Below are 19,487 nucleotides of genomic sequence, written 5' to 3'. Positions count from 1 at the left end.
GTGCGCCGTCGCCTGTCCTACGTCGTTACAAGGATCCAAATCCATTTGTTGTGCTCTCTGAATCAAGAATGGATAGGAAAGTTGAAGTGGATAACCTCGAAACGCGTCTTGAGACGCTGGAAAGTCGTATATACGGTGAAAGAAGGAACAAGGGAGGGAAACCCATGAAGGTTTGACAATAATATTATATTTTAGAAATGCAGAATAGCGATTCAACTGGCTGCTTTGGCTAGCTAGCGAACGCCCTTTTTGCACACTGATTTAATACAATCAATGCTTAGACGTCAATATTATGGCGCATTTGTGAGGAACCAGGGCATTCCAACAAGTTAGCTACAATCCAACATTTTAATGTCGAACGGATACTTAGATAGCTAAGTAACTCAATGCCAGTACAGCTATAAACACGGTTTATTTTCAAATTTAGCTTTTTGGTTTATCATCATATAATGCACTCTGTTCCCTAGTGCGCGGATTCCCTCTCCAGAGTTCAGGCCGCCCTTGCAAACACTGCAAATAAGAGGGAACGAGTGAAGATTCTACACAAAAAGAGTGAGTGACATCTTAGACGACACATAACTGTGTAACTTGGATTGGACACATTATTACCAGGACAATCACAAAGCAGGGTCAATTGTGATTATATTTCCCACATAGTCACTAGTATATATTCTACAACCGTTTGTTCTCTGTACAGTTGAGGACCTGCTGAAGTATCTGGACCCTCAGTTCACTGACCACATCACTGTTCCTGATGCCATGAAGCTGGAATTCATCCTGGCTGGTAAGAGTTTTTCATTTAAATATGTGAGTAAATGTTGGCGATTTTGGTCCTGTGTCATGGTGATTGAGTAGGCCTCTGGCGTATGGGTATGCCACCTTTCGGCGAAATTCTCCGTTTCGAATCCAAAATAGGTGACCTACGTGATTCGTATAGATCAGATGAGAAAAGTTTGGGAGGTTTTTTTTTTGTATCACTACTGGCTGTAAACGATCGAAGTGATGCGCGTTTGGAGCAATACTGTCTGTTTACATAACAGAATGCAGCGCAGCACGCAACTGAAGAAAGAATAGACAACCAATTTACTAGTTACAGCATCAGTGCGCTCTCTGGAAAGGCAGCTTGTCAGTTACAGCAGCGCGCCCCCTGAACGATAACTAAGAGGAAGGTGAGAAGCCTGATCACGGAGACGGGGGTGATGAAGCGTACTTCATGATCTGTAACCGAAAAACAACTGGCATTTGGAACGTGTGAGATGAGGGAGAAAGTGTGGTGGAACAAGTATTAGCATTAAGTATCTTGCTCGCTGGATCGAAATTCTCCGTTATTAGCTAGCCAGAGAAATGTTGAGCAACATTAGCCAACTCATCTGATCAAATAATTGAGTTTATGGTGTGAAAATGATATTGCTAATAAAGTCACAGTTAACATTAGCTAGGTAATGTTACAACATCAGATGAGCTAACATTAGTAACCTAACCAATTCGCTATAGTATTAACTGGTATACGATTCCTTGCCGTTACTCAAGTTATAACGCGTGTGTTGCTTACTGGACCCTGGCAATCTGTGTGAAATGTTAACTAGCTAACGAACTAACCACTATCTGTTAACTAATGTTTTCCCCCTACAGTATGTGGTTAATTTTCAGAATGAGAGAATTAGGTGAAAAATGAGGCGTTGCTTGTTAAACAAGTGGATTCAGAGATCAAGTGTAGCTGGGCCTGACTTAAACTGGATGACACTATAGAGGTGAAAGGAACACCACACACGTTCCCTCTTTCTCACTTTTGCTGGCACATTGTATTGTAGAACAGATGTCCACAGGCAGAATGTGTACAATGTAATAATAGTTTTTGTTGTGTTGAATTTGACAGTAATGTGTGTGTGTGTGGATTATAAGAAACATTACTCAGAGAATGTTGTTTTTGCATACAGCCTTGTGCACTTGTTCTATAATAGAGCACAAATAAAATGCCTGTTTGTTTCATTCTATTTCTGCTTTAAGATGTTTTTTTCCCCAAGTGCAATATTTAGATGCGTGTGGTCACAAGCATTATTATAAAGGCTGTCATGGCTAACTGCAATGTTAGTGTATGGGTTTTTCTTCTTCTCAAGACTTGTCATTTGCAGTAAAGTCTAGGCAACAAATAACATCGGATTAGGTTCACATTAACCACTTTTTTTTATTTTACACACAGGCGCTGATCATGTAGGTCATATTCTTAGTTTTTTTTAGTTAGTTAAAACATGCATTTCCCCCTAGCAGGGATTTTTTTTGGCATGTTTCAGTGGGAAAAAATCTATTTAAAAAGTCACCTTTTTGGGCCCTCCAGTTTGCATCCCTGGTATGTGCCTCCAGTCTCAAACTCATGCACTTGTTTCTCCCCACAGAGGAGGACTTCCTGCTTTCCCAGGCCACCCTTCTGGAGCAGGTCAGCAACCTCCAGCCACTATTGGACAGCAACTACATCAGAGGTCAGTGAGCGGGAATTTAAGTACCATTACAATGTGGTCTGTGTGAAGTATTGATGGGATGATGAGTTAAATAGTGTTTTGTTTTATGTTGAACGCAACTTATTGTAAAGTTCTCATTCATAGATGTGCCAGAGCATGCCACCAAGCTACAGCGTTTGTCTCAGATTCACATCAAAGAGCAGGTATGAACCCTCCCCCTCTCTCTTTTACTTATTCACACCCCTCTTCTTGATTTTGACTTTTCTCACAAGACACGCTAGATTGACTTTTGTGAATTACAGTAGTAACACTGTTCTTGTTATTTTCCCAAAGGACCAAACTGAAGCCCAGTCCCTAGAGGTTAAGAAACTGTTTGAGGAGTACAACAAAATGGTACCTTTCCTTCCTTATAATGGAATTATTGAAGTGAATAAATAACACTGATCAAGACAGAGGAAAATGTATCTGAGGTTAGCTAGTGAAACTGTGTCGAGTACATTGGCTATCGTGTCTCCCGACCTCCTCGGTCAGATGAATGAACGTGAGTGGTTGTAGATTGTTTTCTGTCAAGTCATGTTGAACTCTGAGAACTGTCTAGTCTGTGCTAATGGAATGAACTGCCTGGCCCACCAAATTCTTTGAACCTTGACCTCTTTGGCAGATGTTCCTGCTGTCCAAGCAGTTCACCCAGTGGGATGAGAGCCTGCGGAAAGTGGAGGAGGCAAAGGGCATCCGTCAAGTGGAGTAGCGACCATGTCCAGTGATGACTGTAATGACAGTGTCACGGCATGATGTCATCTGTGTGTCAAGGGTCCTATATGCAGCTTAATGTAACTTGCTGGGTATTATTTATTTACAGCTACATCAGAGACATTTGCTTAGTTTTTAAAAAAAACATTTTTTATCCTTGTTCATTTATTCAACATACAATGTACCCATGCATTCCAATTGTGCAACACTGCTCCAGGCAGTCACAAGACACTGCTTTTTTTCTGGGTCGGTTGACAGTAGAAGAGTGTAGAGAAGAATTTGCACTAACTTTCTTCTTCCACGAAGTCCTGGTTTTAAACAGTTTCATCAGACCGCATGACCGCAAATGTAAAGTAATTGCAATAAAATCCATACTATTCAAACTGAACTATTTGGTTACTTCTGTTTGCAATACTTGTTTCAATATATTGTTCTAAAACAACTAAAGTCGAAACTTTAATTGTGTGCTTTAATTGTTTTTCTGTTCGCATTTAATTACAGCTATTTCAATAGCCATATCTATGACTAAGAGAAGACGTTTTACAATCTGAGAGCTACAATCGATCGGTTGTAAAAAAACGTCTTTTTAGTCACAAGGTAGGTTTCCATCCAATTTCTGACAGATTTTCATGCGAATATTCTAAAATCTGCATAAAATAAGCATTTTCCCACCAGAGATGTTTTCATTAAACGGATTTATTGCGGATAAAGCCTGTGTGCGTGATGTCGTGGTGGACATAACGTTTATTGTAAAATGTCCATGTCCGAATGAAAAATACAAGTTAAATGCGTTTCAATTACATTAATGGTTTTGTCAAAACTGTTGCGTTAAATAGCAAATGTGCACACTGGGCTTGGCACGTGCGCTTTAGCCAGCTGCTCCAACAGTTACGGGTAGGCTACCTACATGAGATTATGGTTAAAAGTGATATTTTTATTTGTCAAACGGCAGCCACATCGGTCATTATATCACCAGAATAAGCCCCTCAATATGCATTGGATAGGAGCATCAAGCTCATCACATGCACTTTCACCACCATGTGAAATGAATCATTTTCATCTGTAGCTTTAGAAACTGCATGGTTTCCCGAGTCGTAGTGGGACCACACAACATATCATCGCGTGACTCCCAAGTTTACTTCGATGTGAACATTACGTTAGTATATCAATATTTGCGCATAGAGATTTCCACCCCAATTTCTCACATAATTCATTTTTAAACACTACCACAAATTCGAACGAACAAATTGTCGGCATTGATTCAATTGTACCGGCATATCCTATTTCCATAAACCCGGTCGTGACTTTTTTCATGAGGCAGTTAATTTATCCACATAGAATGGTTGGATTGAAACCTGGTTATAGATATGGCTAGTATTTAAACCGTTTCCAAATTATAGTAACGTATCAAACATTTTGACACCCCTTGACTCTTCAAATCAAGAGCTTGCTATCGTTACAGGAAGAATATCTATTGCATATTCAACTCGCCCGCTTTCCTCGCCTCCTCAAACCCCATTGGATGAGGACAAACCAGAGGTCCTTCCCCTCTGTCTTCCAATGGGTTTTGAGAAGAGGGAGGACGCGAGGAGGATACAATTGAGATTATCCTGCTGTCTAGCACGCGCTCGGTAATGTAGTCAATTTGGCAGCAGATGGGGGCAATTATTATTGTAATTGATTAGTCTTTGTGTAAAATGTGCATAATTGGTCATGGAGGTACATATTTTTCTGCAGACTATCTGAAATGCAGACTAAAATATTGCGAAATACAGGCAGACACCCTATCATATTATTGGGCTATAGTAATGACTAATATAATTAATTGTAATGACTAACGTAATGCATTCTTATTACTTCGTTGCAAACATCTGTTTTGTTGGGGCTCGTTTCCATGGACGTGGTTCATACTAATTCGAAACCAATAATACTGAAACTGAGTGTGTATACATTTCTTAATTATAGCATTTTACTCTATGCGTTACCAACACAATTACATCAAATAGTTGGGTACGTTTGGTTAAATACCCCTGGATGATTAAAAAAATGTTGGTATAAATGCACATCATCCCCCCCGCTTTCACCCCCAGTGGTAGTGGCAGGAGGGTGCGTAGTCAGTTACAGCCTCCGCGGACAATCGACTCGAGGGAGGGAACATGTTGACATAAGGAAGGACTAGGGCTGTTTGTTAGGAGCGGCACAACCATGGACAAGACTGCCGTAGTAAAAGTCGGTGCCGCGGCCAGTGCCAGTGTATGTGCCCTGTTCGGTGGTGTGGTTCTCGCCCAGTACATGTTCGCCAAGAAGAAGAGAGCGGGAAAGAAAACGAAGATCATCGAGATGGTGAGTGGGCTCGCGCGTGCTGTTCATGTGTGTATTGCGCAGTCGCGGATGTTCCTAGAAATAACAAGGGTGGTTTAGAGGTCATTATCTGCTAGGTAGCTATGGTGGTGTCACGAAAAGCTGTCCAAAATCGTGACATGACATTAAACTGACGCTGTTTGTCAGGTGGTGAAATTTACCAGCTGATTTCGTGGTACAATGTTGAAATAATGTTGGTTCAATGGGTTGCAAAGTCCCTTCTGCTCTACTCTCGAGCCCCCTGTCCAAAATAAACAAGTTTTGAAGCCAAATTAGTGTCTTATCAAAGAAGTTCAACTGGTATGTCAAAATACGGAGTTACAGGTCAGGTGTGAGCTTTACTTTTCACATTCCTTGGCCTCAAGCATCATTGCTAGTTACATCTTGTGATTCTCTAAGGTCCATTCTCAATCTTAGGACATTTAGCCTACCATCTAGTCTCTACGAATCCGACAGTGGCAGACAAATCTCTCGTCTCTAACAAAGGCTCCCTTTTTGTGATCAGTCCTATCACATGTCAGACTGTTGAATAAACTTCATTTGAAAGTACTTTACCTGTTGTCCACTGATTTCTGTCCTTATGTAGAAGGTAATCTGAGACAAAATATCCAGAGTAGTGCCATTAACCTGACTGTATGTCGGTTTGTATTTTCAATGCTGAAACAATTGACTTGCACAACATGTCAACGGCCGCGTTTAACCTAAGCACAGTTCAAACATTGTACCACGAAATCAGATGGCAAATTTCACCACCACTTCCAGATAATTGCGAGGGAATGGGCTTTGATTGACAGTTCGGTTACATTCCGCAATTGTTTACATATTGTGCATCAGGAGATGGAAAATACAAGTAAAATAGCCTAAAGGCGCTGCAAAAAGTTTGGTAAATAACACTTTCCTGTGGTTAGCCCTATCTCCACTTCCTACCTACCGCCTAAAGGACAAACAGCACGGACAACCAGTAAAGTACTTTTTAAAGATTTACCATATTTAAAGATGCACTATGCAGAAATCGCTTTGCCATTTTCTGGTTACCAAAATTCTAATAGTATACCTCATTTCAGATTGTGACAAAACAAGCAAGTATTGTGTAGAGAATCATTGTACCATCTAAACTGCTGTGAAATATTTTCCATAACCAAAAATATAGTATTTGAAGCTGGTGTACAAAAATATGCAACATTTAAGAACAGGAAGCATACAAATGGTACACATTAGACTTGCTTTCAATGAGTGACAGATCTATAACACATTTCTATGTGAATTTGATCAAGTCACCCAGAAAGTTACATATTGCAGCTTTAAATCTCATTGTATTCAACATTCTGGTTTATAGAGACTTGTCTTTTTACAGCAACTTATTTGACTGATGTTTAGACAACCTACCATCAAGGGGTACAACTGAGGATTTGTTAGCATTATGTGTGGCTGTTGGGTCTCAGCCTAGGTTAGATTTAGAGTGACTATCTGGATCGGATGACAAATGTATTTCAGTGAATGGCAAACACCCTATGCATCTCCCCAATCAGATTAACCCATTTGGTGGGAATTGTAACGTGGCCATGTAGCAAGCAATGCTACCCCCTTAGAACAGGAATGCATGTCCCCGTGCTTTGACTTCTCAGCCCCCTCACATGTCCGGGCAGTGTGCTTCGATTGCCTCACGGCCGCCATCCCACTTCTGACGCCAGTAGCAAACTGCGGGGCAGGGAAGTGAACCAGGGTCACTGGTGTGAAAGGCAGCGCACCAATAGGGTTAGCCCACTTGATGTGAATTGTGACATGGCTCATATAGTGAGGATTGCTACATCTTATTGTTCAGTTATTTTTAGACACTGTGTACAACAATTGTTGTATTGCATGTAATAATTCAAACTATCACAGTGCCAATTGTGTCTGTGAAATGTTGCAGAATCATTGTTTGATATAGTGAAAGGCAGTTGTACCTCACAGGCAGCCAGACACATCACTAACCGGTGCACAAGACAAGTTAGCATTGTTTTATAGACAGAGGTCACCCTCCCTGCCGTCTCAGACCTCCATTAAACTTAGCGTTTTGACTAGAGGTCGACCAATAATGATTTTTCAATGCTGATACCAATTATTGGAGGACCATAAATGCCGATACCGATTTAATCGGACGATTTTTAAAATGTATTTATTTGTAACAATGACAATTACAACAATACTGAATGAACACTTATTTTAACTTAATATAATACAAAAATAAAATCCATTTAGCCTCAAGTAAATAATGAAACATGTTCAATTTGGTTTAAATAATGCAAAAACAAAGTGTTGGAGAAGTAGAAGTGCAATATTTGCCATGTAAGAAAGCTAACGTTTCAGTTCCTTGCTCAGAACATGAGAACATATGAAAGCTGGTGGTTCCTTTTAACATGAGTCTTCAATATTCCCAGGTAAGAAGTTTTAGGTTGTAGTTATTATAGGACTATTTTTCTCTATACCATTTGTATTTCATTAACCTTTGACTATTGGATGTTCTTATAGGCACTTTAGTATTGCCAGTGTAACAGTATAGCTTCCGTCCCTCTCCTCGCTCCTCCCTGGGCTCGAACCAGCAACACAACGACAATTAGCGCATGCTAACTAGCTAGCCATTTCACCTCGGTTACACAAGCCTCATCTCGGGAGTTGATAGGCTTGAAGTCATAAACAGCGCAATGCTTGACGCACAACGAAGAGCTGCTGTCGTTCTGCCCCTGAACAAGGCAGTTAACCCACTGTTCCTAGACAGTCATTGAAAATAAAAATGTGTTCTTAACTAACTTGCCTAGTTAAATAAAGATTAAATAAAGGTGTAAAAAAAAAAAGGCAAATCGCTGCCAATAAATACCGATTTCCGATTATGAAAACTTTAAAATCGGCCCTAATTAAATCGGCCATTCCGATTAAATCGGTCGACCTCTAGTGTTGACCCATTCATTCACACTAAACTTCTTCCAGGAATGATGTGCTGGCTGCTCTATTCCCTGCTTTCTGACTGGGGTTCTTTTTAGGCAAGCTTTGCGCTCTGTTTTTGTTGTTTTATTTAACTCTGTATGTGTCAAACTGCCTTGCTTTACCTTGGCCAGGTCGCAATTGCAAATGTGAACTTGTTCTCAACTAGCCTACCTGGTTAAAGGTGAAATAACATTTTAAAAAATAGGCAAGTCAAGGGGGGATGGTAATGAGACCCGTAACAGAACTCATGCAATTTATAGTAGTGACAAAGTAAAAAAGTGTGAACAAAATAACCAGGACAACTGAAATCTACCGTCAAACTCAGGGTTTATTAGTAAACACACAGTAATGGGATGGGATGGGATGGAATGGGATGGGGGGGCTGAGCTGGACCCAAGGAAAGAAATAAAGTATTCAAAAACACCCCTAAGAGATTGAGCTCAAGAGCAAACAACTGACAGGGTTTTTAAACCAAGGGAAAGGAACTGTGATTGGGTAGGAAACAGGAGGAGGTGTGTCTTCTGATTGATGCTTGATTGGTGACTGATGATTTTCACCTGTGAGGGGAGAAGGAGAGAAAAGAACACCTGTATCCGTAACATCGGTTAAGAACAAATTCTTATTTACAATGACGGCATACCCCGGCCAAACTCAGAAGACGCTGGTCCAATTGTGCGCTGCCCTATGGAACTCCCAATCACGGCCGGATGTGAATCAGCCTGGATTTGAACCAGGAACTGTAGTGACACCTCTTGCGCTGTGTTGCAGTGCCTTAGACCACTGCACCACTCGGGATTATTACAGTGTCCCCAGCATGGGAAAGACATCAACTGTTACAAAAACACACAGCCACTCCACAGTATCCAGTTGTAGCAGGCGTGTTGCCTGATGTCCCAGCCAACTGTGGTGTCCTGTTGGTCAATGATAGGCATCTACTACATGTTTGTGTTTGGGATTGAAATGGTCGCATGTATTCATCATTGGCCACTAGATTGCAGGCAAGAACATTTGTAGTGCTTCATGCTTGCTCTCAAGCAAATAAACATGTTCACTCCACTTTCTCCATGGGGAGATTGGCAATAGACAGTCTTACTCAGTGCTGAACTGTTTTACTTCCTTTTGGACATCTTTTGATCTATGTTGCTATTTTAGAAAAATATTGTTACACTATGTTCTAGTGTTATGGTGTGTTTAAGATTCCCCAAAATGTTCTTTCATGATCGTACTACTACAACGCTTTTAGTATTATTTTCAAAGTATTACTTTGACTCCAGCATAGACCCAGTGTCTTTACATTATGGTTAGGCCTAAACAATGTGTAGGAGCCGTTTTGGCCTGTTTGTGTTGTGAATGTGTTGTCTGTCAAGAGTTATTTTGACTTGTTTTGTACACTAGAGGGCACTATATGTTGAGGGTTACTGGTTGTGTGTGTGTGTGTGTTTTATGGGGGGGGGGGGCACAGGTGAGAGGAGAGCGCATACAGTTCTTACCGTATCACAGATACAGCTTATAGAATTGCATCTCTCTGCACCTATTTGTATAGGAATATGTGTAGTGGAGCTATTTACATTTTATACTGTATGTGCAGTGAATGGGAACTTCACCCAAGCTGATTTTTTTTTGTGGACGTGTTATGGACAGCTCTCTCCTGTGCCAGTGGCTTTTCATAGGGAATCGCCACTACAATGGGGTTAAGTCGCTCAACAAAGTCTAGGCTTAAATAGTCCAAGGAGGGGTGACCGACACAATAGAGTACAGGTGTATATTGCTGGATAGGTGACCTTGTTTGGCTGAGGTCACAAATGTTCTCTCTAGAGGTCGACCGATTATGATTTTTCAACGCCGATACCAATTATTGGTAATAATGACAATTACAACAATACTGAATGAACACTTATTTTAACTTAATATAATACATCAATAAAATCAATTTAGCCTCAAGTAAATAATGAAACATGTTCAATTTGGTTTAAATAATGCAAAAACAATGTGTTGGAGAAGAAAGTAAAAGTGCAATATGTGCTATGTAAGAAAGCTAATGTTTCAGTTCCTTGCTCAGAACATGAGAACATATGAAAGCTGGTGGTTCCTTTTAACGTGAGTCTTCAATATTCCTAGGTAAGAAGTTTTAGGTTGTAGTTATTATAGGACTATTTCTCTCTATATGATTTGTATTTCATATACCTTTGACTATTGGATGTTCTTATAGGCACTTTAGTATTGCCAGTGTAACAGTATAGCTTCCGTCCCTCTCCTCCCCCCTACCTGGGCTCGAACCAGCAACACATCGACAACAGCCACCCTCGAAGCAGCGTTGCCCATCGCTCCACAAAAGCTGCGGCCCTTGCAGAGCAAGGGGAACAACTACTCCAAGTCTCAGAGCGAGGGACGTTTGAAACGCTGTTAGCATCCCTAAGTCTAAATATTGCTGTTACATTGCACAACCTTCAATGTTATGTCATAATTACGTAAAATTCTGGCAAATTAGTTCGCAATGAGCCAGGCGGCCCAAACTGTTGCATATACCCTGACTCTGCGTGCAATGAACGCAAGAGAAGTGACACAATTTCACCTGGTTAATATTGCTTGCTAACTAACCTTTCTTTTAGCTAAATATGCAGGTTTAAAAATATATACTTCTGTGTATTGATTTTAAGAAAGGCATTGATGTTTATGGTTAGGTACACGTTGGAGCAACGACAGTCCTTATTCGCGAATGAGCACGGCATTGATTATATGCAACACAGGACACGCTAGATGAACTAGTAATATCATCAACCATGTGTAGTTATAACTAGTGATTATGATTGATGGTTTTTAATAAGATAAATTTAATGCTAGCTAGCAACTTACTATGGCTTCTTACTGCATTTGCGTATCAGGCAGTCTCCTCGTGGAGTGCAATGAGAGGCAGGTGGTTAGCGCATTGGACTAGTTAACTGTAAGGTTGCAAGATTGGATCCCCCGAGCTGACAAGGTAAAAATCTGTCGTTCTGCCCCTGAACAAGGCAGTTAACCCACTGTTCCTAGGCTGTCATTGAAAATAAGAATGTGTTCTTAACTGACTTGCCTCGTTAAATAGAGTTGTAAATTGGCGTCCACAAATAACGATTTCCGATTGTTATGAAAACTTGAAATCGGCCCTAATTAATCGGCCATTCCAATTAATCGGTCGACCTCCAGTTCTCTCTGACTTCTCCTGTGACACGGCAGGCTTATCCAGGGGCAACAGAGTTACAGCCTTCCTCCTTTGCGGAGAGGGAGTTTATCTACGACAGAGCGGACTGTCCGTGTGCCTGTGCTGTGGTGATACTGTTAGCTGAAGAGCTCTTACAGCAGACACTGTCCACTTTACTGTCTACCTATTCATATTTATGAGGCATGGCGTATAGGGCCAAGCGGATCTCTGTTTCTCTTACATACTTTCTTTCAAGGGGTAAGACCTAATAGGACCATTTCTACTCCACCCCAGAGCCAATACTATTTTAGGTTTTTCAGTGGGCACTGCAAGTTTTAAGAGAAATGCATTCTAATGAGAATGTTATTAAGCTATCATGAAATGTTCTGTGGCAATCTGGATGATACTTTGCCAAACTACATGGGGCCCAACCACAGCCCTACTTTAATCACAGAGCAGCACACGCAGCTTATCAGAACGCTGTTCTAGGGAAATGAGTGTCCAAGCCTGCCTGGCAAAGTCAACATTTTGGCTCAGTCAAAACTCTTGAACTAAAATGTTGTCAGCAGCATGCCCTCACAGCCCTTGTTAATGTATTTTTTTTCTCTTCTGCCCTTGTTCCACATAGTAGGTCTTTATTTACATTTGTTGCAGAAATGTTCAGTAGATTCTTACATTGACTGATTCACTCAAGATAACTTCTCTTCCCCATATTTGTGTAGGCATAATTCTGTCACAAATGCACAGGTAAATGGAAATGCCTCAAAGCACCTCTTCCACTCTGTTGCCCGGTGGCTGATAGTAGTCTGAATACAGACTACTATAAATTAACTCCAACTCTCGTACTCTGCTACAGCTGTGTCCTCTATAACCTTTGACTTTGGTGAACAAGGCTGGGGGTGAGAACGAGACGCCCTCCACTGTAGAAAGGAATGTTGAGCCAGCACTTTCACGGATGTAGAAAAAGTTACAAACTGACAATGGGTTTTAAATTGTGTTATCCCAATGTATTTTATTCTTTCTACGGGTGAGGCAGAATCGCCAATGGACTCCCTTTCAACACCTGATGTTTGACAGTTTTTCCAATGATTGTTGAAAATGTAGGCCTAGCCTATTTATGGGGGGGGGAACCTTTTAGATTGGGTGGGTGGAACTTGTTTTTGTATATCCTTGTTGTTTTAAACGTCTTATAAAAAAAGACAACTGCATAAGTGTCTCTATTTTAGACCTTTTGCTCCCAAGACTTGGGTGGAGAGAGGTTGGATTTATCACCTACATATGATACCAGTGTCAGAAACTCAACAGTCACCATGGTAGTGGAAATGCAGACCTGAATATGATTGGCCAGCCATTCCGTTGTCTAGTTATTTGATCAATGTTGATTGGATAGGTGTGTGTGTAGTCTTATTTTGGTGAGACGTGATTAGAACTCTCTACCTGAGTTAGGCCTATTGAAAGGTGGTATGTGACCCTGCAGCTGAGGTATGGTTTTATGTGCTAGGTCTAAATAATGACGGACGCCTAACTGACATTTCTGACTTGCTGATTGGCAAGTCAGAAATGTCAGTTCCAACTAGTGTGTGAACGCGGCATATCACCTACAGGGGGAAAAACTCAGATGGCTTCTCATTGGCGGAGAGCAGATTTGATGAACCATGACCCTTTGACCCTGGGTATTCCATAGCCACGCACACACAAACATGTGGGACAGGGTAGGGGTCTTGAAATGTTTGTGCTCAGTGTTGGTGGAGAAATGCACCGCAGGGTTTCGTCCCTGGCCTGGCAAGAATCCAGACAAGTGGGAGGGCTGTTTCTGTTGCATCATGTGATTGTAATGGATTCCAGTTACAGTACCTCTATTAAAAGCTGAGGGGTCAAAGGTAAACTACTGCCACGGGGCGATTCCATGTCCCCTCATCTACTTGCCTTCTCTGTGTGGGTGTGTTAAGACATGTTCATTTAATCTTTGTGTGTCCTGTGTTTATGACGTAAATTGAAGTGGTGTGTGAGTTGTTCATTTGCGTGTCAGTGCGTCACTGGCTTCTTACAAAGGGGAGGGATTATCTAGTCTAATCTATTTTGGGTGACGCCCCCTCTGTTGCGTTGCCTATATAAGCCCTCTGCTGACAGAGAACCTTTTCTTCACTCCCTTCACTTGTTTTGTGCAAGACCAGAGGAAAAGGTAAGTATGTGTGTGCTGTTGGTCTGAGCCCTGCTGTTAGCACCAGCTACAAATTGCTCTGGAGAGTCAGACAATGACTAGGCTACACGTGTTATTTATGTTTGTGTTTAGAGTTGGAGAAAGGATGAACTGAATGCATGGAAGATGGGAATTCATGGATTGTTATGGAGTCTATACTGTAAAATATCATTAGAGGACAGTGTGTTAATAGTTGATAGTTGTAAATAGGTATGACTGGTATTTGGCTCGGCACGTGTGTGTGGATTCTGCTCTCCCTTCCCACTAACTAAGTTTATACCTAATATTCAAGAATGAGTTACATAGGTGTGGTCTAAGTGTTTTTTAAAACGGAAGAATGTTGTCAATGTAGCCTATGCATCTGGAACGGTGTATTTCTTAAAGACATTACGGCGCATGACATTGCGTAAACAACTCAAATGTACCAAAGGAGAGGGTGTTCTGTTACATGGATCCAGTGTATTACATTTAAGTGGTGTGAGAGGGTTGTAAAGAAGGGGGGTGAAGGGGTTCCTGACTTTAACCTACATCCCAGTCATAACGTCCACTGATACCACAGGACAGTCTTGGTACACTATTGCATACCACTGATGGGTGTGTGTGTGTGTGTGTGTGTGTGTGTGCACAAAGTTGTTTGTTGATGGGGTGTGGGCTATTTTGATACTCAAACACAGTCTGGTGAAGGAATACCCAGGTATCTAGTTTACACCCCTGATCTTTTCCAGCTCCACCCACCTTTCAGTCAAGGTTTTATTAGCAACCTTAAAAATACACTCAAGGGGAGAAAAGGGTGCGCGCACACACACACCAGCTGAAGGTTGTATTTATGGTTTGCTACATTCCTGCCCTGACATGTCAACAGGGCTTCAACTGCGCTATAGATCGCTCTCTCATTTCTCCACCTGAACCTAATTCGTTGCCTGATCATTAGCCTAATATTGTAGTTAGACCACCAAGTCAAGTAGCTAAGATTCAATAGAAAATATTGGTGTCTGCAGCCCTGTAAGTTGTTTGTGGTTCAGGTCTCCTCCTTCCTGGCCTGGGGCTTGTTTGGGTGGTGGTCAGTTATGTACGGAAGAAGGATCCATAACATCAGCTGTTCCACTGCTATGGCCCTGGGGAGATGGGGGCTGGGGCACGAGGGGTGTTGTGATATCCAGTTAGTCTACTCCTGGCTCCTCTTACATTGGCCCCAAAAAATGACAGTGCTCTTTTAAATTCGACCCGCACCCCACCAAATACTAACCATAGGCCCAACTCAAGTTAACCTCAGCACTTTTATTTTATTATTGAGTCCTCCTCATTCTTTTCGATTATTGATTTAAAATGATTTTATCGATTCAGTGATGGGTGTTACATGCTACTTGTAGTAGTGCATATTAGAAGCATGCTTAATGATCTCTTTCTGTGTCTTTCGCCCTCTCCATCTCTCAGATGCCAGAGTTTGAGAAGAACACGGTCCACATGAGGGATCCAGAGCGGGTGGAGCAGATCATCTGTGACATGATCAAGGGTGGCGCCTCCAAACTACAGGTATAGTAGGAGGGGAAGGGTGTGCAAAGAGAAATGGGCTGTTCGTATTCGCTGAACAGTGACACCCTGTGGTGACAGTATGATGACCAGAGTTATCACTGACTCCCCTCCATGGCTCTCCCGGTTTGTTTTCAGGTCATCACTGACTTTGACATGACGTTAAGCCGGTTCGCAGTCAACGGCAAACGCTGCCCCACGTGTCATAGTAAGTACAACATAAAACCAGCTCAACATTCACTGGGATTCTAAATAAGTTACCTGCCTATGACTGTCTCTGGCCTATCCATCTGACCAAAGTCCTCCTTTCCACATAGATATCATTGACAACTGCAAGCTTGTCACCGAAGATTGTAGGATGAAGGTTTGTTTGATGTTACTATTGCTTAATAGTATTTGTAGGTGTCACGAAAGCATGTGTTAATGCTAATTGATTTTCTGTCTGTCTTTTAGTTACTGGAGCTTAAGAACACATATTACCCCATAGAGATCGACCCCCATCTAACGATGGAGGAGAAGTATCCATTTATGGTAGAATGGTGAGTAGACGCATGGACACGTGTGCACATGCATACCGTTGCTCTCGCTAAGGCCCAATGTGTGTGTGTTGACAGGTACTTTAAGTCCCACACATTACTGGTGGAGCAGAGGCTACAGAAGGACAAACTCTCGGAGGTGGTGAGAGACTCAGACGCCTGCCTGAGGTAAGACCTGATAAAAATAATGTGAATTAATTTAACCTACAGAAAGCCGCTCAGGACACATGTTGAGCCAGAGTGGCCGTTATTGCCGCTTCATAAACACGAGCTCTACGAAATATTTATTTCTGCCTGTGAATAATTTGTTCATATAAGCTGGATGTCTGTCCCACAGGGAGGGATATGAGTGGTTCTAATGCTTACATGTCTGTCCCACAGGGAGGGATATGAGTGGTTCTAATGCTTACATGTCTGTCCCACAGGGAGGGATATGAGTGGTTCTAATGCTTACATGTCTGTCCCACAGGGAGGGATACGAGTGGTTCTAATGCTTACATGTCTGTCCCACAGGGAGGGATACGAGTGGTTCTAATGCTTACATGTCTGTCCCACAGGGAGGGATATGAGCCGTTCTTTGACCGTCTCCAGCAGCACAACGTGCCTGTGTTCATCTTCTCAGCGGGTCTGGGAGACGTCCTGGAGGAGATCATCCACCAGGCGGGGGTCTACCACCCCAACGTCAAGGTGGTGTCCAACTTCATGGACTTCGATGAGAATGTAAGTCCCCCCCCCTGTCCCTCGAGGAGAGCTTGGTACATGCTGAGGATAGGCCTGAGTTTCCGAGTGTTGATAAACCTGATTTAAAAAAGGTATGGTTCTACCTGGGTGTATGCATTGCATTGCAGTTGCATCAGTTAGCTCAGTTCCATTTAAACTCAAGTATTTTTCTTCTCTCAGGGCGAGCTGAAGGGCTTCAAGGGAGAGCTGATCCATGTGTTCAACAAGCATGACGGCGCCCTGCGCAACACGGAGTACTTCAAACAGGTGAAGGACAACTGTAACATCGTGCTGCTGGGAGACTCGTTAGGTGACCTCAACATGGCTGACGGCGTGCCCAACGTGGAGAACATCCTCAAGATCGGCTTCCTCAATGACAAGGTGCCCGCAAACCCTCCCCTCCCCCCATCGCCAGTCTTCAACTCTATCTGCTCCCATCACCAGCTAAATTACTGCATATGAATAGTCTGATGATGTGACTGATATGAAAAGTATGAGGTTATGTGCTGTCTGTGCCAATGTGCATCGTAACTCTTCTCTCTTCCCTGGCAGGTGGAGGAGCGTTTGGAGAAATATCTGGACTCTTATGACATCGTCTTGGTAAAGGACGAGACTCTAGAAGTGCCCAATTCCATCCTTCAGAAGATCCTATAACTCATCCCCTCTCCACATCATACTGACACACTTCCCCCAAACCCATGGAAAATGAACCGACCTCTGAACCCCCAGACGGACGTTACTGGCCCCCCGCCACTGACTCACAGCCTCGACATACACTAGCTCCATGGGCACCCCTCCTTGGATCCCACCTCTGCCACCAACCATAGGGTCATGGTTGGGTACTGGACGTTCCCTTCCCCTCTTTATGAAGACATTTATTGTCCTCTCAATGAACTATTTTAAAGTACACAGCCTCAGTCTTTGTCTGTCTGCAACCTTGTCGATGTACTCCACCCCATAACTAAAAAGTAATAGCAACCCCCCAAAAAATGCTAACTAAATATTTTTTATAATTTGCGTGTAATTGTTCATATTTTTGATATTGTAATGCTTGTATCAGCTTGCAAGTCATAAACCGAGCATCCACACAAGAACACAGCGACGTCTTTGGAACAGTCCTAGCATGCATTTCACCACACTACGTCACCTTGCGTTGTGCAACAGCTTGGCTACAGGAATCAATGTAGGTCTGAAAAAATAACGTGAACCTGTCTACGGGTGAACCATACTCAGACATTGGTGTGAATGTTATCAGTGGTTTTATGGATGCAGTAATGGATTCTGTCTTGCACAAGAAAAGCCATGTCTGCATCTCTATCAGTTTTTTCACATGGGGACTTTGCTACTGTAGCCACACTAGAAAGTAGCACTTTATTTTACAAGAGTACTAACACTGCACATTTGATGTGCCATTTAAATATACTGCATGAGTTATAAGATACCTTATGGTGCTTATATCAATAAATTTTGTTCTGCCCCTGAACAAGGCAGTTAACCCACTGTTCCTAGGCTGTCATTGTAAATAAGAATTTGTTCTTAACTGTCTTGCCTAGTTAAATAAAGGTAAAAAATAAAATAAAAATTGAATCAAGAAATTAAACAAAATTGTGAATGACAGTTGCGATAATAGTAGTAACTAGTGGTGCTAAAGATTTTCATAAGTTAGTTATGGGGTATTACTGTTAATGTAACTGACTTTATGAATGATATAGTGTCAAATAAAGTGCTACCAAAGAAGTCATTACACAGGAAAAGTAGCCTAATCAATAGGCAGTATATTACAAGAGAACACCACTGGGTAAATAAAGCACCTTGGTCTGTGGATCAGCGACATTCAATAAGATTCATATTTTGTTTAACTTGGCCTTTTATCCACACCCATTGACCATTTTATTTTGTGGTTCTACCTCAAGCTTGGAAATGCTTATTCCCCCCTTAAGTTTCTCAGTTTTGTCTTGCACATGTTTGACGTTTTATATTTAAAATGTTAGCGTTTTAAACGTGCTGCTACACCTGCATGTGGCCTTTTCTTAACTTCAGATTTGTCTAAAGAACAGCGGGGGAAATAACTTGTGAATAAAACTTGTCAAATAACAGATGGTGTTTTCTGTTCAACAGTACGATCAAGCTTGTGTTGGGATTGTGGGTGAAAGCAAGATGTAATACCAAAATGGACCTCTAGAGCACGACAAAGTCCAGTTAAATATAACATTTCACTGCGGTACCAAAAGACCTGTCTGCAAAATCCATACTTACGTGGCATACTTGTTCTTGGCTGTTTTGTATTTTATTCATCTGGCTCGTTGGTCTAGGGGTATGATTCTCGCTTAGGGTGCGAGAGGTCCCGGGTTCAAATCCCGGACGAGCCCTACTTTTACTAAAATACGAAACTGAATGACTGACACAAGTTATTGTGATAACAGTGTAATAAAAACACTAACGTGTAAAACATTAAGGAACTACAAGAAATCACTGAGTTCCATTATGCACAAGGCAGATTATTGAGAATTTGGTTGCAAGTATATGCTTATAATACAGCTTCCATTCCAAATAATAATATTGGATGTTCCATTTAATTGCTATATTACCCTCAAATTTAAATGTCGCACAAACAAGTACAGCGAAATTCCTTTCTTGCAAACTCAATACCCAACAGTGCAATAATGTAAAACTAGAAGAAAAAAAACACGAGAAATAAGAAATATGCCTCAAACGTGTGTATATATAAGCAATTAACGGTCATTATAAAATATGTTGAGTGACATGTTTAATGTGCAATCGCATGTGATTAG

General features: G+C 41.7%; 2 protein-coding genes and 1 non-coding gene across 4 annotated transcripts; all 3 read left to right on the top strand.

The window, feature by feature from the left end:
- Positions 1-14: 14 nt before the first annotated feature.
- dctn3 (dynactin 3 (p22)) lies at positions 15-3,584 on the top strand. The gene is given in 7 exon segments (NM_001165192.1): positions 15-170; positions 468-552; positions 698-784; positions 2,394-2,477; positions 2,601-2,659; positions 2,790-2,849; positions 3,118-3,584. Coding segments are annotated over 7 exon segments (564 nt in total). The 5' UTR covers positions 15-68; the 3' UTR covers positions 3,205-3,584.
- A 1,132-nt stretch (positions 3,585-4,716) lies between these two features.
- On the top strand, positions 4,717-18,789 carry LOC110486984 (cytosolic 5'-nucleotidase 3). 2 transcript variants are annotated; one of them, XM_090196405.1, is made up of 9 exons: positions 4,717-5,549; positions 15,344-15,442; positions 15,578-15,647; positions 15,757-15,803; positions 15,893-15,978; positions 16,054-16,143; positions 16,533-16,695; positions 16,876-17,076; positions 17,248-18,789. In XM_090196405.1, the coding sequence occupies exons 1-9, from the start codon at positions 5,412-5,414 to the stop codon at positions 17,347-17,349; spliced, it is 996 nt and encodes a 331-aa protein (XP_090052531.1). In that variant the 5' UTR covers positions 4,717-5,411; the 3' UTR covers positions 17,350-18,789. The 2 variants fall into 2 exon arrangements, with proteins under 2 accessions (XP_090052531.1, XP_090052537.1); XM_090196411.1 differs by lacking the exon at positions 4,717-5,549 and adding an exon at positions 13,597-13,891.
- Positions 18,790-18,992: 203 nt separating this feature from the next.
- trnap-agg (transfer RNA proline (anticodon AGG)) lies at positions 18,993-19,064 on the top strand. The gene has a single exon. It is a non-coding gene; the product is annotated as a tRNA-Pro (tRNA).
- The last annotated feature ends 423 nt before the right edge of the window (positions 19,065-19,487 follow it).

This window comes from Oncorhynchus mykiss, chromosome 2, assembly GCF_057628025.1.
Source record: "Oncorhynchus mykiss isolate SJ-2025 chromosome 2, ASM5762802v1, whole genome shotgun sequence".
Taxonomy (NCBI): domain Eukaryota; kingdom Metazoa; phylum Chordata; class Actinopteri; order Salmoniformes; family Salmonidae; genus Oncorhynchus; species Oncorhynchus mykiss.
This window is presented reverse-complemented; position numbering and strand designations above follow the sequence as displayed.

Coding starts and splice junctions, on each gene's coding strand:
- LOC110486984 (XM_090196405.1), top strand. CDS start 5,412: ATGGACAAGACTGCCGTAGTAAAAGTCGGTGCCGCGGCCAGTGCCAGT. Junction 15,648..15,756: donor ACGCTGCCCCACGTGTCATA/GTAAGTACAACA, acceptor CTTTCCACATAG/ATATCATTGACAACTGCAAG. Junction 15,979..16,053: donor TATCCATTTATGGTAGAATG/GTGAGTAGACGC, acceptor GTGTGTTGACAG/GTACTTTAAGTCCCACACAT.